Below are 23,616 nucleotides of genomic sequence, written 5' to 3'. Positions count from 1 at the left end.
GTGTGTGTGTGTGTGTGTGTGTGTGTGTGTGTGTGTGTGTGTGTGTGTGTGTGTGTGTGTGTGTGCAGGCGTGCAGGCACCGGGGAGCTTACTCTATGTGTATTATTTGAAGACAGCACTTGTGTTTTCACTGTTGTCACATTCCCAGGATGCTTTCTCTCAACAGCTGCTGTCGGCTTTGCGAGCGCCGGGCCTGGCTGGCTGTGTGAAGTCTTGCTCGTGTAATATGTGTGCTATCATGCTGTATGTGATAGAAAGATTTCATTTAGAAGATAAATGATAGAGCATGCCAGGTGCTACAAAGCCTCTCTGGTCCCGCCCGTCAATCGTACTCAGGTCAGGGGGAAAATGTTCTTTGTTTTATGAAAGCTATATGATCACTCTTTATGTCTCACCACTCACATGTTTCAGAGGAAGTAAGAACAGGGACTCGCAAAACACAAGAGGAACAATTCCAGGTGTTTTTAAGAGCTCTTTGGAGCCGTTGTTGGGATTACTACTCAAGAAAAGTAATGGATTACATTACTCATGTTTCTTAAAAAGAATGCAGCACATTACTTAATTACTTGCCAGAGAGGTCATTTGTTACACTAGTCACTACATTACTTTCTTGTTACTCTATAAATTCACCTGAAACCCATTGTCTCATAATTAGCATTTAACTATATAAACTTACAGGATACATTCCCACACACCAACACAAATCCCTATCCTAATGATGACATGCATACGATTTTTTCATTTAGTTTTTAAGTATGAACACAAAGCAAAGATTAAAACCAGCACAAAAAGACTTTAAAGCGATCGCCACAGTGAGTCTTCTTTAGAAACATGAACAGGTGTAAATGGAGGCCCCAACGTGACTGCTCATCACTGCTTTTGTTACCTGTTGAAGATCAGGCTGTCCGATGGTCTGGGGTCAGCATTCACTCAGCTTGAACATTACTCTGGGTTCTTGACTAGCTTAGCGTTAGCATGCTGGTGCAGATGCTTGCAAAGAGGCGAAGTTGTGTTAGCAGCATAACGCGGCTTCTGTCTGTCCTGCATGCAGTTTCCACTTTACCGTCGCACTCATGTCTTTTTTAGTGCATGTTTGTTTGGTGCACCTTTGTAAGTAATGACATATTTGTAACTGTAATGCAGTTACTGCTGAAAAAATGCAGTGTGTTTACAGTAACACGTGACTTTGTATCTCATTACTCCCAACACTGTATATAACTTAAAGAGACAAAGTCACAAAAAGAACAAAAATATTGCAACCTGAAACAATAGGAAGACAAAAAGTGGGCTCAAGTGGATTGCATTGTTTTATTTACATCCCAACATTTTTGTAACTGGGGTTGTAGTACAGAACCGGGACTCGGTATTTTAACTTGACCCATTTTGTCTCCATAAGCAGGTTTATGTCTCAGTGCGGATACTGCAGCTTAACCTGCGGTTGGTAAAACAGAAAAGCGACAAGTGACAGCTTAAATGCTGAAAAAATGGTTTTTGGTCACATTGTATTTGAAGCTACCAACACACACATACAGACACAGAAAAATGCCATCTGGTATTTTACCAAATGTTCAGAGAAAGGAGATGTCCTTTTTGTAGAAATTGTAAGTCCTTTGTTTTCCACATGTGCATGCTTTCTCTGTGCTGAGCCTGACACAAGAGACAGAAATTGGGATGGAAAAAGTTGCATTTTCTGCCAATCCCTAATACTTCTGTGTAGGAAAATCCCTTTCCTTAAACATGGGCAATGGGTCCAGAAGTGGTGGTACTTGAGGGGATTTGACGTCATGCAAAGGCAGGGGATAAAACAGCCTTTGATGTCAGGCTAGTCAAGCAAAGAACCCCTGCCTGGAACAAGTCCAAAAGTCTACTCTCTCTGTGTATATGTAATTATGAATGGTCAAGGAAACTCGACCCAGAGTACTTGCACTTCCCCCTCTGCCCAATCGCGCACAAACACACACACACCCTCTTAATGGCCTAAATTGGTTATTCCACAGAGATTTGCAACCCAGACTGACAAAAAGACAAGAGAGGGCCAGCTGTCTCCCATAGCATATGTTGATCACTTGTATGACAGCCCGGCTCACTTCTTTGTGTAAATGGAGACAGCATTACCACTTTAGCTCATCTCAGCCCATCAGCAGCTCTAAGAAGATTCAGCTGTAGCCGAGGCTGCCAAGCATGCTGGTAAGTCTGAATGAGGCATATTCAGCGTGCCAGAGAGGGAGGTGTAACGGATTATGTCTGTGTACCTGCACATTCTCGAGTATAATGGTCAAGTCTGTCTTTTTTGTCAGTGTATAGTACAGATAAGATCCCCATTTGCTCTGGGCTCAAAGCAGTGCATTGATTCCACTGCGTGTGTACCTACTGTGCTCAATCAGGCTGTGTGTTTAGAGCGTCGGTGTACACAAACCACACAGCTTCATGGCTGGGTGGCAAAATGGCACCAGGCGTCAAGACTAATATTACCGCGTCTAGAGACATGAAATCAGAAGCAATAGACTTGTTTTATTTCCCCTCTGTCAGCCCGGCGTAGATTTCTGAAGGATCAGCGGGGTTAGTGGTGTGGTGAGGAAGTGGTTTTTGCGCGTTCTGTCTGTGTGTGTGTGTGTGTGTGTGTATGTGTGTGAGCGTGCAGTTAAACACATAATTCTGTCCTTGTGTGTTAAGCGCACTGCTGTTTTTAGGGAGACTTCAGAGTCTGGCTCTCCGAGCTCCGAAAACCCTGGATTGTCTAAGGCTCTTCGGCTGATGTGTCAATCTCAGCTGAGCTACAGAAAAGCAGATGAAGCATTCATTCAATGTTGACTTTTTTAAAAAACTCATTCCGAAGAAATAACAAACTATCGTGTTTAGGTGATGGATGAAAACACCTGAACACACGCGGCAGAAGAATCTCAGCAGAGTATTTAACCACAACACCTGTGGTTTGATTACTTGGTTTGAGGGCCTTTGTTCATATCATACCCTTCATTCTCTGCTTCGTTTTCCTCTCTCTATACACTATAAACTGACATAATTAACTGCTTTTGAAATATTGCCTATTTAAAAAAATCTGTGGTATGTCAAAGTGCTGAAGTAACTCTTTTCATCTTCTAGCGGCCTTGCACCCACCAACCTCCTTGTAATAAGGTCTGTGCAATAAATCGCTGTTATAATTTATCCGCTTGCCAGGAAATCATATTTTGATGGTACGTGCTGTGATCAAAAAAAAAAAAAAAAAGCAGAAACCTAATTTCAATTTGTGAGCTATCCACTCCATAGCTGCCTCCTTTTGCGGCTTCCACTGATTTTGCTTCATTTGGATTATTCTCTTGAAGTCTTCCTCTGCACGCTGTGCCTGTCTCATATCAGTGATGCACACTGTATCTCATCCACAATGTTAAAATGCTCACCCTTCGACTGCAGTTTGATTTTGGGGGAGAGGACAGTTGAAGGGAAGCATATCTGGCAGCACAGGGTGGGTAGTTAGTAGGGGTGCAACGATACACAAAATTCATGGTTCGGTTCAATACTTTGGTGTCACGGTTCGAATGTTTTTTTGATACAAAAAAATGTTCATGCCTTTTTAATTTGTCATTTATTAAAATAACTCAAAAGTACAGTTTTTAAATGTAATGTTGCTGAAACAACAAAATAATAAAAAATAAATTAATTTATCTGATCGAGAAATTGCTCATCTTTGGAAAAGAGAGTTTATTACAGAGAAATGGCTCTTTCCAAAATAAAAGCTATACTATACGCTTCTTCTGGGCTATATTCTCAGCAGCATATTAAACATATCAGGTCCCCATAAGGAGAATCATGTGCTAACGGCTGTCTAAATGACTCGGGTAAAGTTTGTAGCATGCGTGCTTGTTTTTGTCTGCTTCCACTTGTCTTTGCACTAGGATGATGTCGGAGTAAATGTGCAGTCATATTCGTTGTGTTCCCACTAGTGCTCTCAGCGTTAATCTCGTTGAAATGACATTAACGCCATAACGCAGAAAATCTCCGTTAACAAGTTACCGCGGATCGCCCCGTGCGTGGGGCTGGATGGCGTCAACACGTTAACAAGCTAACTGCGCTAACGCACTAGTTCCCACCAATTGAGCATTGCGTGGCACATCCAACATACTGTTTTACTTTTGTCCATGAGGCGCTTACCATCAGGGTCATGCTTCACATGAAAACCAAGATAGTTCCAAAGGCCAGATCTGAATGAGGGTGGGGGAGGTTCAATTTCGGGTAGCGTTGAGGCAGTTGCCATGTTGCAACGAGCTTAGCTTCTGTCTTGCTAGCTTGCGCTGCGCTCAGTGGATCTGCGCTCGACAGTGCAGCTAGGCGGAGTAGTCGAACGCAGATCCACTGAGCGCTCAACACAGACAGCATCGTCAGAAGAAAAGTTGATAAAATTAATTAAACATTTTGTATTGTTCGATACAAATGCGTACCGAACCGAAAGCACTGTATCGAACAGTTCAATATCGATACGAGTATTGTTGCACCCCTAGTAGTTAGCTAAAAAGATTCTTCTAGTTTAGCCAAAAAGTCCTAGCCTTTTCAGTGCTCTGCGATGTCAAGGCGAAGCTGCGTCGACACTCTGACACAAGGAGAAAATTCAGTGTAAAAAATAAAGACAAGCACTGTTCACTTGTCACGCTCTTGATCTTGAAGCTCTGCCTTTAAGTTTGGACACTAGAGCTCTTGGACTGCTGTTTAGCATCTGGGTCGCTGAGCTGAGCCAGGCCCAGCTCTCATCATAAGTAATGATTCTAGACATGAAGGTTGGGTCATTCTGGCATGGAAGTTGCTGCAAAACTGCAAATGCGCAAGGGCAAGTAGTCAGACGTGATGGACGGGTCTTCTTTATAAAAATTGTGGAAGCACTGGAAATGGTGCAGAGCCCACAAAGAAAATGACCTTGAAGGAATAAGTGGCCAGCTTTTAATTAAGATGCTTTTTTTGCTTCCATGCGTATAGTTGCAGATTTTTTTTCATTGCACAATCTATAACCACTATAACTATGTAACAGCTGCACAAAACAGTTCAGTAGTGTGTATCACCCAGTCTTATTTTTTATGCTGTGCTTTTTTTTTTCAAACTTAAGGGTGTGTTCAGACATTCACGCATAGCTGCCAGTCTGTCTGTATCAGTCTCATTACCAGTCCCCAATCTGTCCCCACACGGTCCCAAAGGGCTGCGTTCGAGAGACGCCCATCAGAGCTGTGCGAGGGAACAGGAAACCCCCAGTGTAAACAGAATGCTTTGAATTGGTTCAAATAGACAACAGCAAGTAGTTAAACACTTTTTGAGACTTCTCAGGAAAGCCCCTCAGCTCCTGGAACAATACGCTTTATTCCTGGAGTTGGAGGGAATAAAATGTGTTGCTCTGTTTGTCAGCAGGAATACGAGGGGGGGGGGCAAAAGTCAACTATAAATTTTGTGTGAAGATTTGAATCACTTCTTTAAAACACAAAATGTAATATAGAGCACTGGCTTTACTAGAGGGCTAGTCTCTGAATGCCAATCAGGTTTTTAGTAGAATTTATTGCAGATTGCAATAAAAAAAAGTTCTTTTATTTTTGCAAACATTTGACACGTATGGGATTTACTTTAAAGTAATTCATGAATGTTACAGAGATGGCTTAAAAGTTTTATCAGCCAGGTCTGACCAGAGGCATTATTGCTATAAATTATAAATGACTGTGTCTTATCTTGTCTACTTGCCTCATACTCAGAGTCTAAATTCTCTGGCTTTTTATCTAATCAGTACAGATAAAGTAGTTATTGAGTGTAACTTTTAACACACCTATAATCAGATCTGAGGCAGCGATTCCACTATTATTTACCTCAGTGTCACATGCCTGCAGAATGAAGGAGAGGTGTATAAATACATTTCACACACACAGGTTGAATATCATACTAATATTGCTGCTGCCTCACTGCAAATGACATTCAGTACTTTTGACCCACTGACAAAGCAGCAAATCAGAAGAGGAGAGAAAAGGCGAGGTTACACAAATGTCACCTGATTCATGGTCTATGTTAAGTTGCTGATGAACCTCGGAGATATAAAAAAAGAAAAATCAATAAAAATGTGGGTAACTGCAGATGCCACAGCTTATCCATCCGTCAGGTTTCAGACCCAGACGTAGGACTCACAGCACAGGAGGAGAAGAGAAAGCAAGCTTCTAACGAGGGACAATTATTCAAACGTATGAACTTGATGCAGAAATACAAAAAGACTTATCACCAACTAAAGACATAAATAAAGAGACTGAAAAGCCTGGGGGAATATGAAATTACGTTATAAACAGTAAACAATAAACAAGAAAGCAGCTGAACATAAATCCCCACAAGCCAACAAAAGCTCTAAAAGCTGGGTCCGAGACTCAGGAACCATGACACCGTTTTATTCCACTTTAAGGTCACAAAGGACCGGAGCCTATCCCAGCTGTCATAGGACGGAGGCAGGGCACACCCTAGACAGATCAGCAGTTTAATTTCATTTTATTTTCATGGCACAAATTCACAGCAGTAGGCATTTCATATTGTAATGAAAGGACAAAGAAAAACAACGATTCAACCATTCCCTATCAGCCGTCACAGGCAAAAGTGAAGAGGAAGATACTAAGAGGAAGATACCTCCAGCTGAACCAAGCTCAGCGAGGGAGGGCGCCCACCCCCTGCTGCGACTGATAGGCGTGAAGGAAGGAGAAGAGAGCAAAGAGGAGCGAAGCAAGGCAGCTATAATATTACAATAAACCCGCAGCATTTTGGTGGGGCCAGCTACCCCCTGCCAGTAACATGTAGCTCAGAGTCCCAGAAATTTCCAGAAAGACAAAGAAAGAGCAGGGATAGACAAGGCAAGGATCGCTGAATCGATCACAAAATGTAGAGAATTAAACATTGAAAGCTCATCCTATTGATCGTCTTGCACACAAAACTTTTATAACAGTTTAAAATATGCCTAAAGGTCCCTTAAGGACAGTGTTTTTTGTATGTAACAATGATTTCCTTTGTTTTGATACATCACGGAAGAAAAGGCGTATCACCATGACGCTGTCAGAAAATACCACCAATTTCCCTTTTTCAAAAATGTTGTTGAATAAATCATACCTTGCAGATCCCAGCACGTAGGCTCGTCTTATTTCATGACACTGCTTGTCTGCTGCTTGGCTCGTTTCGTCGCGTCTTGTTTCTAGAAAGGTTTTGATGTAAAAGCAAATAGCGCTCAGAACCCTTGTTAGCAGGTGTGGAAATGAAAGGAAAGTCTCAAACGAGCACAACAGAAGTTAAAGGTGGTGACTGGGTCCTGCGATTTGAGGGAGGTTGTGAGCAAATATTGGCTAATGCCATGCTGCCTTCTGGTGTTTGAAAGCCCAACACTGTCTGCTGTGTTTGCTTTAATCCTATTGCCTGCTTGCCACTGCACCAGCTTACCTGTCAACATTTGTTGCTCCTGATCTGCAGCCTCAGTTGGCAGACTGTATTTATGCCACACCTCCAGGTAGACCCACTAGGGAGAGCTCTATCTTCTGCTTTTGTGCCCAGGAGAGGTGAGAGGAATGGAGAGAAATGCCAGGAGGAGGAAGAGGGCAGACTGAGCTCAGCTGCTGGCTCATTTACCCAGCAAAAAAAAAAAAAAGTCCTCTTCCTTTTTTTCCCCCCTCTTCAGCTTCCTGCTTTTTCACATCTGTGTTGCAGTGCAAATGTGGATATCGCACATGTGTGTACACACACGAGCACAAACTATATCTCACCATAGTCCTATGTTGTCCCTCTCTCTTGCCAGGCGAACAAAGACCCACTGTTTCTGACGGGGGTGACCTTCCCTTCAGAGTATCCTGCTAGCCCAGAGACGCTAGTCAAGCTAAGCGTATATGATGCAAAGGACAAGACCCAGGAATCAGTGAGTAAACACTTTTTGCTCTGCATGTGTGTGCGTCGCATATGTGCATGCTAAAAATCCAGTGGGTGAGAAACGGGGAGCTGTAATGATGACAGCCTGCTCACAACTGGCTTTGAACACATCTCTCGAGTGGAGGTTTTGCTGTACCGAGCTTTAAACTATACAGGGGGATGATCATTAAAAGAAATCCGGTTTCAGAATCTCATTATGTTTAAATTTATCCTGCTTATTCGGAGGTGCAAAGAGTTGCGTGCTGATTTACAGGACTGAATCACGGCTGTATCGTTCCAATCAGTCTCAGACCAAAACTTTTTGCCTCGAGTTTTGAAGGAAAAGGTTGTGAAGCCTTCAGTGAGCATCCGTGCATGGCACTGATCCCGTGGGAAAACCAATCGGCACATCAGTGGGAATGGAAAAGAGAGCCAGACATAGAATCCTGAATGGGCCGGGCCCTCTGATTTAGACGTTTAAAACAGACTTTATAACAGGCTTTTCAGTGTGCGCCGACGTTTGATCTCAATCAGCCACCCCACTCAACCCTGCGTGCCAAGATCTTAATTTGGCATAACTTACTATGAAACATTCATGAGCTTTTTTTTTGATGAGTTAGGACTTCAGTATAGCAGTGGTTAGTGGCTAGTATTTGCAAATGTATTACATTAAGGCCTCTGATTTTGTGTTGGCACAAGGCCAGCAGTAGCGCAAATGCAGTCCCAGTGTGTCTGCGCACCGGAGCTGTGTTTGCTCTGGTGCGCAGACACACTGGGCCCACTTTTATTCTACACTTACTGTGTGGATGCACGCAGCCTGTAGCTAACTTGAAATGAGCTATTTTAACGATCTGCTACTTGACTTGGCGTGAAAAAACAAATGTGTTTTTCCACCTGTGGCTTCCACTTCCTGTTGCCAAACCCTTGGAACCAACAACCGAGACAAAATTATAGATAAACAAAATCTCTAATAGCTCTACTTTTGTGTTATTAAAGCTCTGTGTCATCACGAGCAATGTAGGCTGGAAAAACCATGTAAACCCTTGAGTTTAGTACCGTCAGGAACAATGACCTCTTCTTAACTTATTCACTACTCAAAGCACTTAACACTAAAAATACCTTCGCTCACTCATACACACACTCGAACAGAACGTTTTTAATCTGTCAGACTCACTCTCACACACTGATGAATGCATCTGTTTAGTATTTTGCCTAAGGACATATTGACTAACAGACTAGAGGAGCTGGAGGTTGAACCACCAACTGTCCAATTAGTGGGTGACCCCACTCTTCCTCCAGAGCCACAGCTGCCCCATATGAAACTGGACGTTGAGGAGGAATTTTGATTGTTCTTGATCTCATGAAATAATCTCAACTGATTAACATTTCTGTTATTTTTTTGTGATCGAACAGTCTTCTTCAGATCATGCCAAAGCATCTCAGTCAGCTTGAGGTCAGGACTCTGACGCGGTCTGTTCCAAAACAAGTTATTGTTTGTTTCACTCGTTTTAGCATTGATTTATTTGTAAGCTTTGGGTCATTGTAAAACCCGACCTCTCAGGTCATGAAGTGCTGTCCTGGCATTCTCCTGCAAAAGTTGAATTAATTTTTCCCTCAATGGTTGTAACGTGGGATTTAAGATCCTGCGTTGCTGTTGGTTTGCGTAGGAGTCCGGTTACACAGAGAGAGGGATTATGGGAATTCAACCTATGCAGAGGCTATGCAAATGCGCTTGCATGCAGTCCTCCAAAAAAACCAACAGTACAGCCCTGTGGCGCCAACACTATGAGTAATGTGTGAATGCTGATTGGACAGAAAGCTGGCTTGTTTAAGAAAAGCAGTGACAGTTAACCACAAAATACTTCAATGGATAGTTCTCACTTCAATAAGCTCTAACTCCCCCACGACCCTTAACTGGAACAGTCAGGAAAACAGGTGCGGGGTTTAACCGCACTTTGTCCATCCATTTATTTTCTTATCCGATGAAGGGTGCAGAGGAGCTGGAGCCTATCCCAGGTGTCCTAGTCAACATTGGACAGGTCACCAGTCTATTGCAGATCTAGGGGTTTTCCCTTTTTTTTTCTATATGTTCTACGATACAGAGGCGAGAATATTGACAGGGGAACAAGAGTAGCTGTCATGCTGGCATTCAGAATAGCCCCAAATCAATACACCCCTCCTTGCAAAAACCAAAAAATATATAGAAAGCCTATCTGATATTAATAAATGAATAATTACTCCTCTGTTCAGAGAATAGGGAAAGGGTTTTTTTAGGTAACACATTTTTGGAGCAAAAACCTCTACAATCATATAATATCATATCCTGTTTTACCTAAGGCATAAAAACATAACAGTTAAAAACATAACAATGATTTAATGATTTATTGGAAGAACATTTTGCAACTTCTAGGATTTAATGCAAAAGCATGTATGACCATTACAACCGTTAAACACTGTCCTCACTGCCAAACAATCCTCAAAAGAATGGAAAAAAAATGCTTATTGCAAACTAGTATGTGGATTCAAAGCATTGGTTAGAAACCTAACCAATGGGACTTGCATGTTTCCCACACTCACTGAAATGGTAGATCACGTACTTTTATGAAGTTATGTCCCCCATAATCCCTCTTATGCTGTATTTTAATCTCAGTTAACTCTCATTTAGGTTAGCCTAAATTAGCTCACAATAGCTCTTTATAACTTCTCTAGAAATTAACTTATGATTTGTTTAATTTTGTTTAAGTACATTGCAGGTGCAGATTTCTTGTCTGCGTCAAGGCACACTCCGACCTCTGACCCTTTTGGCGCTATATATGATCACTCCTACGCTGTTTTATCATTTCACTGCTTCAGGATTACTCAACGATTCTTCAAAAAGCAACACTCTGCAGGAACTTGAGCATCTGTTGGGGGAAACACACAGTTCTTGTGATGTTGTCAAGATCCCGTGTCACCGCTGCCACTTGAAAACACACACACACACAGACATGAGATGTGCAGTTTAACAGTTTAAAGTTCCTATAAAAGCACAATTTTGCTTGATTCGATGGGTCTGAAATCAATTGTAACAGGTCAAAGTTAACCTAGGACAGCTTCAGTGTGCAGATGAAATTGTAGCACATGGACAACAGTATAAAAAGTTTGCATATTTTAATTTTTGTGTGTTCTGCATCATTAAATTTCAGGTTAAAAGACCCGTATATGAAGGTTAAAGCATGCTCTGCTGCATTTTACTGTCTCTTGCCCCGTGATATAAAATAATCAAAGAGTTTTAAACAGTTTAAACTGAAGGTTTAACTTTAACCTAAATGTGTCAAACCATTTACTTGGATTTCTGTGTAATGGCATTAGCTAGTGGATCTGTCAGCAGAGCCATTTGCCTGTTGCAGAAACTTCCTGTGGGTAGTTTTTATGCTTGTGTTACCGTTGGGAGTTTTAAGAAATATCTTAAAAGATAAACATTGTAATGACTACTATATTAAGATACACTACTGATGTTGGTAAAATATTTACTGCCTTTATATATTATTTTAAGAAAGCCTTGGAGAAAAAAGATATTGTTCATGGTAGGTGTCAGTAAAGGGTTCTTTGATGCACAAGCTGTGGACAAAATATTTGATTTTATTAAGTGCTTCAGTATTTAGGGATTTTTAGCGTCTGTCTTCTGGTCTGTCCTTCACTCTGTCTCTGTGAGTGATATTTCTCAATAGCTCCTGTCAGACTGTCAAAAGTATCACTGATAAAGCACACGACATTTCACTCAAGCTTTGCTTTTAGAGCTTTATGCTTAAAAACAGCGTTATAGACAGATCCTATTTAGCATATTTTTATATGCTTCACTCAACTCATTCCACTAAATAAACACACACACACACAGCAGAGCCCTTATACCTTACGCAGACTGCTTTAAAAAAAAATGTGACCATTAAAACAATGCCTTGCATAGTGCCCCTGCAATAGATCTTCCTTTTCTTTTTTTTCCTTGTACCAAAGCTCTTGCGCGTACATTTCCGGCTCCGCTCGGCTGGGCACAGCGCGCTTGTCTGGGTCTCATTAGAGAGGCTTTCGTTGACACAGGCGTGACCCTGAACATGAGCTGGCACAATGCGTCAGCCCCTAGTTGCTTAAGTGGCAGATCGAGAATCGCTCAGTCAAGGCTCGGTCATTTAATGTTGCTTTTTTTTTTTTTTTGCCCCTTTGCGAGAGCGAGCACTGGGGCAATTTGCTGTGTTTGTGTGTGTTTTACAAATCGGCTGTCAAAAGTTTTACATATCACTTTCAGCTTTGATAGCAGATGTTGTGCCACCAGCTGATTCACTGCAGTGGAACACAACCCCCCCCCCAAAAAAAAAAAACCAGAATAGATGCAGCAGAAATGTAACACATCTGCAGTTTTGTGTTATATGGCATGTCACCTATTACCGTACCCACCATAAGAGTTTTGAAGTGGAAATAAAGGAGGGTGGAAATGGTGAAGATGGGGGAAGGAAACTGATGGAGCGAGGTTTATAGATGACTGCTTTAACATTCGTAGAAGACCTAAGAATTTCATAGTAGGATGGTTTTACCTGCGCCTTGGGCTTCTCATTTAGATATTGTAAGATGACACTGGCTTCGTGGTCATGAATATTTGAGAATGCACACAGGGATGAGAAAATGATTAGTGAGGGAGTGGAGGTGTGAGATGGAGTAAAAGCGGATCTGATATCACCCAGGCGTAAATGATCCCACCCTTGAGCCTAGTTGTCAAAGAATGACAGGCTAGCCTTTCTTTGTCACTGACGTCTTGAGTGCAACTTCGCTTTGAATGGCTCCCAGGTGGAATAAATTCTCCCTTTCATCTTACATTCTCATCACTGAATGAAGAAATATGCTTTGTGATTGGAAAAAAAAAGTTGTGCTTTACAAGGAGAACTCCACTGAAAGTGATTTTATTATTTGCTCAGCTAAATATTAAACACATTATGAATAGTACTACCGTGTTGTTTCTTTTCTTTTATGTTGTTTAAATGAGAGATAAGAAAAAAACACCACTGCTGTCATGGTACAAGGCACAAAATGATAATTGCATTCTGAATACAGAGCAGCAGAGTATTTATTTTCTTCCTGCTTAGTTTCAAGCATATTTACAGTAGTGTGCAAAGGTCTTGATTCACCACTTATTCCTTTATATTTTGTTTCCAAGGAGTGAGATTTTCTGGCTTCAGGTTTTTGATCCCAAAGTGCAGAACAACATTGTTTTTTAAAAAAGTATGAAAGCAAAAGCTTTATTCCAGCCACCATGACTCAAATAAACAAAGGATAGTTTTGCTATCCTACATAATGCTGTGTGAATTTTCTATGATTATTCACTTACCAGTATTTTGTATTATGCTTCTCTCTGTATTGAACAGGTCCGTGTAGGATGGATTAGTCAATGCTGCGGATGCAAATAAAATAACCTGAGCCCGAATCTTTCTTGTAATTCTTTTAAAGGGATCTTGAGCAATAGTTCTCCAGGGATTTTGAAGGTACAGTCCTTATCCCTGACCATTTTCATTTAAGCATAAAAAAGTACACTCACTCAACAGATGAACCAGTGTTTTGTCTACACATAATGGACAAATAGCAAAGTACCAGTTTAGCTCATTTTGATCTTTGAGTTGAATCAAAATATAAAAAAACATCCCAAAGATAACACATTTTGAGGTGTAAAATGGTATTCCGTACTCCGTGGTATAACACTGACAACAGGTGTTATGAAGTGATGGATCCAAATTTGAAACCAATGTTTGGTTCAAATTAATCTCAGTATGTGTCTGGAGACATCTGTAAAACACAGTGGAGGCTCTGTCATGTTTGAGGCTTTTCAGCCAAAGGTGTTGGGTTTCTTGTCAGAATTGATGGAATTAAAAAGCATCTGATTGGCAACAGCTTCATTTTTAAGCAATGATCCCAAAGGTACTGCAAATAAAAATACACTACAATGTGTTAAAAGCACACATGGATAGAATGACACTCGTACATGGATTGACCTCCCCAGAGCCCAGACCTCAACATTATTGAAGCGGTGTGAGATCACCTTAGTAAAAAACAGATCAAAAGGCAGCCCACACCCAAAGAAGAGCTTTGAATGATCTACAAGAGGCCAGCTGAGCTGTTCCTGGAGACTGCTTAGAGAAATTAGCAGAAAAGTTGCCCGTTCAGGCTGTGTTAAAGAACAAAGGTGTTGTTTTTGCCTTAAATGTTGTATTTTGTATTACCTGTTTTCATAGAAAAATAAAGATAAACACATGAGGAGTGATTAAAGACTTTTGCACGATACTATATATGCAGATTTCACTGGTGATGGAGATTGAAATGAAAGATGTGGTCAGATGAAGAGTTTTGGGCTCTTGGGTTAAAGCTCAGTGCCATTTTCAAAGTTCAATAAAAACCTGAGCAAGGCTCATCTGAGAGAAGCAGGATGAAGAAAGTTCAAAGAATATGAATGAAGTAAATGAGATTATTTGTGTGTATTGGGTGCATCGCAATTGTGCTCACTTACCTCGGCGAAGAGGCTCAAAGACAGACTGCTAATGACAAACCTGTGTTTGCTGTCAGTGCAAACCTATTACCAAGTGTTCTTGTGCTATAAAAGGATAGGACAGCTGCGTCTGGAAGAGCTCTTCTGTCTAATCACAGCCTCATTTATCCTGCCTTTGCTCACTGCAGTCTGGAATGGATGTGTAATGCATGTTTTCAGTTTCCATTCCTGTAACTGACCATGGTGAGGAATTTTGATCGGTTTTTGTGATGTGAACCATGGTGCGACAAACAAAGCCTTCATTTGAGTAAAACAGGAAATGGAGCATGCCTGGTCATTTCCATAAAGCAGCCATAAAATGTATTCAATCCAATAAAACACAAGGAGAGGGCTTTTTTTTTACTGTGCTGCTATAATTCCCATTTCTTTCTCTGGCCGCCAGAAAGAGCCAGATGAACACTCACATGCACACTCACACCATATGCACTTAAAGTATAGAGCAAGATGTTTGATTTGGAGGCCAATGGAGAAAGAACCAATCACAGCTTTATCTCAGACTGCGGGTCCGTTTACCACACACACACACACACACACACACACACACACACACACACACACACACACACACACACACACACACACTCTTACTAAGGAAATTGGATAGAGGTTATACGAGAGGAGTCCCAAAGTCCCAGTGATTTCCCAACATTTCCCTGAGGGGGGAAACACCTTCAAAATGTTTTGTGAAATGTGTTGTTGCTGAAATCAAATTAGAGGAGTCTCGGTTCACGTTCTGCACAATTTAAAAATGACAGAGTTCAAACCCTTAAACACGTCTTTTTTTCATACTAGAAGCTGCTAGTACGCTTGTGATTATACTAGATAGCTATCTCAATTCAAGAATAAAAATCATACTGCCTTAAACCTTTTCATATAGGGTTTTTATATATATAGAGAGAGAGAGAGACTACACTATGACCACTGACAGATGAAGGCAATAACACTGATGATCTCTTCATCATGGCGTCTGTTAGTGGGATATATTAGGGAGCAAGTGAACATTTTGTCCTCAGAGTTGTTGTGCTAGAAGAGAACCCACAAAAGCTGTAGTTTTGTGGGGTGTTCCCAGTCTGCAGTGGTCAGTGTCTATCAAAAGTGGTCCAAGGAAGGAAGAGTGGTGAACCAGCGACAGCGTCACGGGGGGCCAGGCTCATTGATGGGGAACCAAGGCAGATCCATGTTGATCCAACAAACAAGTTACTGTAGCTTTGATTGCAGAAAAAAAGTTAAAGCTGGGTCTGATGATATCAGAATACACGTTGCATCACAGTTTGTTGCATATGGAGCTGCATACAGACCAGTGAGTGTGCACATGTTGACACCACCAAAGCACCAACGCTCAGCATCAGAACTGGACCATGGAGGGAAGAAGGTGGCCTCCACAGTGCATCCATTGACTGCAAAGGATTTTCATCCAGTTATGAAAAGATGCTTATATTTAAAATTATCCTTGTTTGTCCAAATAATTAGTCCCCCATTTTCAGAGGTGTAAATTCCTAAACAGCTAATACAATTTCTTTTGTAAAGATGGAAGTCTGCACCTCAAAAACATCTTATCTAATTAAAAATCCACCGTGGTTGACTACATAAAATCTGTTTTTGTCCCTAATCCAAGAGAGCAGACTCTGCTTAACTATACAAAGTGAGGAGTTATAGTGTATCTGCCAGCATTTGGAGGTGATACCACTTATTTTTATTTCTTAAACCATAACTGCAGCAGCTGGCATCAAAAGTTGTAAAGTGTTTATTATTGTTTTATTGCAGTCACATGAAAAAATTTGTGACTTTGTTGGCATTTTTGTTGAGTTTTGTTATATTTTGAACAGGCAAACATTTGATCCTCTTTGTGCCTATAGACGTACAGGAATATATATAAATTATGTAGCTATAAAAGGTACAGGTCACAGCGTCCTCAAAGTTTTTTCTGAGAACTTTACCTATTGGCGTGATGACCACACACGGTACACTAGTTATTTCATGGTCGATATGACTTTGCAAGATTGATATTCCTCATTTCAAGTTGTTAAGCTGGGTTGAATTATCCGCTAAACATAAAACTCTGTTATTTGCCCTGAGCAGACATATTTCCACTGTGTGTTTTCCCAGCTCTCCACAGTTTTCAGACAAGCCCTTGTGGGATACTGCTAAGCCTGAAATAAATGTTTTTGAGTCTTTGGTAAACTCTAAGGATACCAAATTTGACAAAAAAAAAAATGCCATTACAAATGTGTGTTTTCATTGACTCCATGCCATATTGTTTTTCAGTGTAGTGATCCTTGCAGATTGTGTTATTCTCCTGTATACCTGATTTGAGGAATGTTTGACTGGCAGATATTAACCACATCTCAGGAGGCAGTTTGAACAGCTACTGTTCCATGGTGAATTGTCACTCCAATTATGAACTGCTGAAGTATGGAGAATCCCAGCCACAGTTAATCCTGCCCTGTCAATAATCATGATGTGTAAAAGACGGCGACTTGACATATTTTTGGCACCACCACTTGCTTTAGCTGGATGTGTGTCAATGTGGTGCGAATTTTCTGTAAGTGCAAGTGTTTACTGCCAGAAGGGGGGGATGGGGTGGAAGTAGACAGGGAAACTGCAGAAAGAGTGAGAGAGCCAGAGGGGACTCACACGCGTGTGCACACACACATGCTTTTACAAGAACCAATCTCAGAGATATCCAAGAAAGGTCTTGGTAGTGATTGGGTGGACAGCTCAGCAGTGATAACCTACGAGAGTAACAGTCCTCAGATAAGGACTGTCTCTTGTCTGATGGCCACTTTGCTTCCCTCACCATCATTGTGGCAATGTCACACAATGTCACAAGTGCAGAAAAGTACTGCTGTTCAAGTCTGCCATACTAAAATTAGTTAAACTACAGAGCTCTTGCTTTCTTCCTGACTTGTTTGCTGGGAGTCTTGCTGTGCACAAAACGTGAAGCTACTGCCCGACTCTTTTTTATGAAGACGCTACCAAATTTTATCACAAGGTCTAAGTTCTGTAATGAATGAATGTCATGCAAATGTCTAATTAGTGCTGTGCTAGTGCAGAATATTAAAATGTCACAGCTATAATAAAACAACTGTTTTGCCTCCCTTATTAAATTAAATTAGGTATGTTCCCTTTTTTTCTGCAGAAAAGTGGAAAAGAAAATTTCACAGAACTGTGTGCAGTTCTCTGAAAAACTAAATTCACACCATGTTTCATTAGCTTGTAGAGTTATTTTTATCAGCAATAACTGCAGTATGTTTTCTATATGACTTTATCGGTCTTTATCGTGAAGGAATCAGTTCATTGAGGTTTGTGGGCATTAGCTTATGCAAGTCTTGTGGCCTAAGTCATCACCCCTCCACCACCGTGCTTCACACATGAGGTGCTAAATAGTCCAGACTAGTGGTCTTTATGCAAATAAAATAAAAATTTTACATATGAGAATTTTAAAATGAAATCCTAAAATCTATTATTAGCCAATGTAAAGAATATAAAATGCCAGAAATGTGAGCTTGCTTACTAAAATGCTAGCACTCTGGCTTTTTTTTTTTTTTTTGCTTAGAGGCATTGCAAAGAAATTATCTAACATTTTTGTCTTTTGTGTCTTTTGTGTCCAAAGGACATTGCTCTAGAAATCTCAGATACAATTTTACAAATCTAACCTTTGCTGTCATGTTCTTTACAGAAAAAAGAGACTTTCTTTTGGCAACTCTTCCAAATAATCCATACTGTCATGGGGATTTAATATGCCTTAATATGCCTGTAGAGTCTTACATTTAGCTTTTTAGTTTTGTGCAATTTCTCTGAGCATTGCACAGTCTGACCTTGGGGTGTATTTGCTGGGCCGTCCACTCTTGGGAAGATTGTGGTTTTATATTAACATTCACCTGAATGCTTCAGAGCAGCAAACTGCTCAAACCTCTGCTTTTATAGATGTGCTCATGCTTATTGATGATCAATCAATCAAGTTTGTTTGATTAGCAGCAACTGGCTGCTACTTACTAATTCCTATGGTAGCAGCACAGGACTGTATAGAGTCCCATGAAAACTTTCTTTTCTCATATGATTCGTTTTTCTGTAAGATTATCTCACTGACTTTGTATTTTTAGAGTAATATTATTATACTAGCAATGATATTATTTCTTGTAATTAGGGCTGCCACAAACAATTATTTTGATAGTCGACTAGTCACCGATTATTTTTGCGATTAGTCAACTAATCAGATCATGCATCCATTGGACGTAAAACGTACAGCTGATTGCACCAGCATGCATCTGCTCTTATATAACTATCATTAGCTTACAGCTTTAAGTGGTTCAAGTATGTGCTAACTAAAAATCAAGACAAGATGATAGTTTATTAAATTTTAATGAAATTTGACGATTGTTTGGTGGCGTTTAATAAACTCAGCCGTCTGCTCCTTGCTATCCAAAATATAACGGGACACCGGAGTATATTCTCGAGCATCTCACACTTCTGATAATCAGCTGTCTGCTTGAAGTTTATTCAGCTGTGTAAAAACTATAACTTTAATCTCAGCCAAACCGATTTACTCAGGAACAAATAAAATACTAAAAAAAAGCCAAACAATAACATTTTTAAGTTATCTAAGTGACTCATATATCATGTTTAACCTGAGTAGCGAAAAATGGCAGTGGGTTTGAAAACGATTTGCCCGGAGTCCAGGGTTCTCACTGGCTCTAGTGAACCTTGAACCCCGGCTCACAATCGAGCTGGTGGGCAACAGACGTCTCCGAAAACGTCGGAGCGCTTTTGAAAATATGTGGTGTCCTGATAAACTGAGCAGATATTTGAGGTTTACACAGCTACATTCTCTCCTGAAAACATGTTAAACGTTTATTTTGTGACCCAGAAAGAATAATAAGAGTAATATTAAAACTAACTAGCTGTCGCCATTGTTGGAAACTGAGCTGGGCTGCGCTATGAATTCTGGGACACAGCTTCTTCTTCTTCGGGGTTTAACGGCAGCTGGCATCCTTGTACATGCAGTGCTGCCATCTTCTGTTTCAGTCCGTTATTACACTCTTAAATCCTGCTACTTATTCCTGCGTCTTTTGGGATCTTACAAAGCTTCAGATGACGCGTCGACTATTAAATCAGTCGTCGCCGATTTTGATAGTCGACGTAATCGTGACTAGTTGACTAATCGTGGCAGCCCTACTTGTAATCCTGATGTTTGAATTCTTACTTTTACAAGATGGATGTATTTACTTTTCATTTTACCGTTGTTTATTGACCGTATCACTAAAGGCAATTCTGTGCTTTTAATTTTCCATTTTCTAACCTGAAGCCTGCAAAGTACAAACATGATAAATTGATCATATTTATATAATATCCTAGTTTTTTTAGAAAGTACCTAAAAAAAAACTGACAGCTGAGACCAGTTTAGGATCATTACCTGTAGTTATTTACAAACATTTTTGAAGATTTTAGACTTTGGGTTTGTTGTACTTGATGTGATTTTAATAGACTGACTTTACATGTGCTGGTGCTTTTAATCAGACTTTTATCTGAATTTTGAAGTAGAAAATTACATGTTATGTCTGTAGTTTACCTGATTAATTTGCTTTATATGATTTAATACATTTAATATAACAAGGTATCGTCTGCATAGCAGTGTTTTCTAATGTTATTATCCCATTCACCACTAAGTTTCAGTTGGCATTAAGAGAGTTTTGCAAGAGCACCACAGTGATGAAAACAAGAGGAGGAGGAAATGCTGCTCTTTAAATCTCTTGCAGATTTATGCTCCCAGGCTCAAAGAACAGACCTTCCTTGGAATTGTCTGCAGGTGTAGTGTGAGTAGCATGCCAGCAGAGGAGCTGCAGCAGCTTCGGTGCATTATCTCTGCCTACCTATGAGGTATAATAGTAAAGCATACATATCATAATTCGCAGTCACTACAGTTATACAAGTAAAAAGCACTAAAACACACTTGAAGAAGAAAAATATGCTCAAGGACACAATTGCAGGTGTTTAGCATGACCTAAGCATGAGTCATATGGCTTTCTATCCAGGCAGCGTTAATGCCTGGATAGAAAGCTCTATTGATAAAAATAGGAGCATGTCTATCTTCAGATGACTGAAAAATAAAAAGCTGAAATTCCATCTAAGTAGACCTGGTGAAGCAATATCTCTACATTAGGTAACTTGTGTCATGTTCTGTTGAGTGTAGAAGGGGCTTTACAGTAATCATACAAACGAAGTGAGTCAAAGATAGCTTCAGGTTAAACTTGTTAATTAAATTGTGCATAAAAGTAAATTCTGTCTAGTCTTCAGTAGCCCAGATTGAATGTATATTTGAAATTGGCAGATTTCTATCAAATAAGAGGAAAAAGCACGAGGATACCGTCACATTGGTCCAAATTTAACTGATTTTAGTTAGAAGACTAAAACCACTGCCAACTCAGTATTAGGTGGTATAATTAATGTTGATTAGACAGTAATTGGAAAAGCTACAAAAGGCAAATGACTCTACATTAGGGATTCAGCTATTGTCCTTTTTACATTGCTTTTGTAGCAATTGTATATCTTATCCTAGATTGGCTGTAAGTCTGATGTAAATAACAGTTTTTGATATGTTTTTTGTGCTTTTATGATAGCCAGGGATGATAGGAGAAGCATATCTACAAATCCCCCCTGACATCCCCCAAAGCTCTGATTGGGGTTTGCATCTTAGTGTCTTTGTCCACTGGGATTATCAACCTTGGTAGACAGGGAAGTTAACCTTACCTACACACCAACTAGAAAAAAAAAAGATCAGAAGATCGTACATGGCTCGTGGCCGTGTATGAGATAGTCTCAGCTTTTAGCACAGATCTCTGATGTGTGGTAACACCCTCTCTTTTGCCAGGGAAGGCAATGTGATATACAGACGTTTCACTTTAGTCTTATATTCTGCCCGTTCCAACTGGTCATGAATTATGCTCATTTATGTATGTTTAATTTCACATACTACCCAGAAAGGCTAGAAAGAGTGCTTTTAATAAATGGCGCATTTATACTTCTGTGGAATTTCAGTTGCCTCTCAACCCTGGGAAGTGCTGTTTTTAATCCGCCCGACACCCATCAGGCATCACTGTGTCTTCAGAAATCCTCTTTCATAAATTCTCCTTTATTTCACTGACTTTAAGTTAAAGTTTCGGTGCACTGACAGCCTGACTTATTATACACTTGATTGCTGATCTTTTGATTTAGTTTTCAGCACTGTTCCAATTACTTCCATCAATTCTCTACTTTTCATACTCCATTACAAGCAAAAAGGAAATAAAAAAAGAAGAAGAGAGAAACCAGACTTCCCTTATACTATGTGACAATCAGTAAAGCTTTTACATTGAAATTACTCAAAAATTGAAATGCTTTAGGATTAAGTAATTAAGTTAAATTAGAGTAAATGGGAGGATCTGTTTAAAGCGAGTAAAATAAGTATTGAACACATCACCAATTTTAAAGTAAATATATTTCTAAAGGTTCTGTTGATACGGAATTCTCACCAGATGTCATTAACAACCCATCCAATCCACACATGCAAATCAAACTATAAATGTCCATAAATTATGTGAAATAACACGGGGGAAAAGTATTGCACATTTTTACTAAGTAAGCCTTTGTTGGTGATGATGGCTAAAAGACGCCTCCTGTTTAAATATACTACATACTTATTGTTTTCTTTGAAACAATTGTACCTACTGATTCCAGGCCTTTTTGTAGCTCCCCACAGAAGTGGTCCTTGGCTCTTGGTCAACTCCTGTGACAAGTCTTTTCATTCCTCTGTCTAAAATCTTCCGTGGAGTATCAGGTTACGGTCACTTTATGGTGAAATTGTATTCTTTCCAAATCCAGATTATTGCCCCAACAGTGCTCATAGGAAGTTTCAGTAGTTTAGAAATTCTTCTGCAACCAATGACATCAGAATGTTTTACAACAATAAGGTTGTAAAGGTCTTTGGTGGTGTCCAAATTCATGGGCTTCATCCTCCTCAGGACCCGGCCTTCGCGGTCTACTTGGGCCAGGTCCTCAGAAGGTCGGGTAGGCCGGAAGTAAACAGCTGAGAAATTGGAGGGTCTAGCCTTCTGATTAGCGTCACCGCTGTCTCGGTGGAGTTTAATAAACTCGGCCGTCTGCTCCTTGCTATCTAAAATATAACAGGACACTGGCGTAAATTCTCAACCATCTCACACTTCTGTTTAATCAGTTTTCTGTTTGACGTTTATTCAGCTGTGTGAAAACGAAGGAAGAACCCACCCAGGGGATTATTAAAGTTTTATTTTATCTAATCTAATCTAATAACTTTAATCTCAGCCAAACTGATTTACACACGAACAAATGAAACACTGAAAAAAGACAAACAATAACATTTTTAGGTTATCTAAGTGACTTATATATTACGTTCAACCTGAGTAGCGAAAGTCCGCGGTGATCTGAAAATGATGTGCCGGGAGTTGTGCCATTCTCGCCAGCTCTAGTGACCCTCGAGCTCTCGGCTAGCTATTGAGCTGGTGGATAACAGATGTCTCCATAAACGTCGAAGCACTTTTGCAAATATGCGATATCTTGATAAACTGAGCAGATATTTGAAGTTTAAAAACCACATTCTCGCCTGAAAATATGTTAAAAGTTTATTTTGTGACCCAGAGAGATTAATAAGAGTAATTTTAAAACTTAGTAGTGGCCGCCATTTCCAGAAACTGGAGTTTGGCTGGACCGCGCTATGAATTCTGGGATATGGTGGGCCACGAAGGACACATTCGACCCATCCTTCAAATTCGGGGAAAAGAAGGACACATTTGTCAGCTGCATTCGGAGGAGTCTACGAATTTGGACAGCCTTTGTCGCGTTGCTGTGATGTAATCGGCCTACAAATGCGTCCTCAGCAGTGTTGCCAACTCCTCAGTAAGGAAAATCGCTATTGGCTGTCCTAAAAGTCGCTAAATGACGTCATCGCCTAATTTGCATAATTGGTCATGCTAATCTAATTGTAACCTATGTTGTTGGAGAGAGAAATAACATCGTGGAAGAGACATAAAGAGAGTAAAAAATGTCCTAAATGCATTTAGAGTTTATTTAGAACTACAAATTCAATTTCTTTTAGCAATTATTGTTTTTTTAATGTCACAATTCCAACCCTGCTCCTTTACCCGGGCTTGGAC

At 40.2% G+C, this 23,616-nt stretch overlaps 1 protein-coding gene across 5 annotated transcripts in view; it reads left to right on the top strand.

Annotated features, from left to right (window-relative positions):
• The window catches only part of inpp4b (inositol polyphosphate-4-phosphatase type II B), a 182,288-nt gene that overhangs the window by 30,593 nt on the left and 128,079 nt on the right, over window positions 1–23,616 (top strand). For 4 of the 5 annotated variants that reach the window (XM_005932330.3, XM_005932329.3, XM_005932328.3 and 1 more), the window contains one exon: window positions 7,781–7,897. Coding sequence is in view for 3 of the 5 variants with exons in the window: in XM_005932329.3 (XP_005932391.1) it covers window positions 7,781–7,897 (117 nt within the window). In the remaining 2 variants the exon portion in view is untranslated. Of the gene's footprint in view, window positions 1–2,043; window positions 2,188–7,780; window positions 7,898–23,616 lie in introns of those variants that run through there. The other variant, XM_042225037.1, reaches the window with a different exon arrangement.

This window comes from Haplochromis burtoni, unplaced genomic scaffold, assembly GCF_018398535.1.
Source record: "Haplochromis burtoni strain Fernald_Lab_line unplaced genomic scaffold, NCSU_Asbu1 Contig_158, whole genome shotgun sequence".
NCBI classification, from domain to species: Eukaryota; Metazoa; Chordata; class Actinopteri; order Cichliformes; family Cichlidae; genus Haplochromis; species Haplochromis burtoni.
This window is presented reverse-complemented; position numbering and strand designations above follow the sequence as displayed.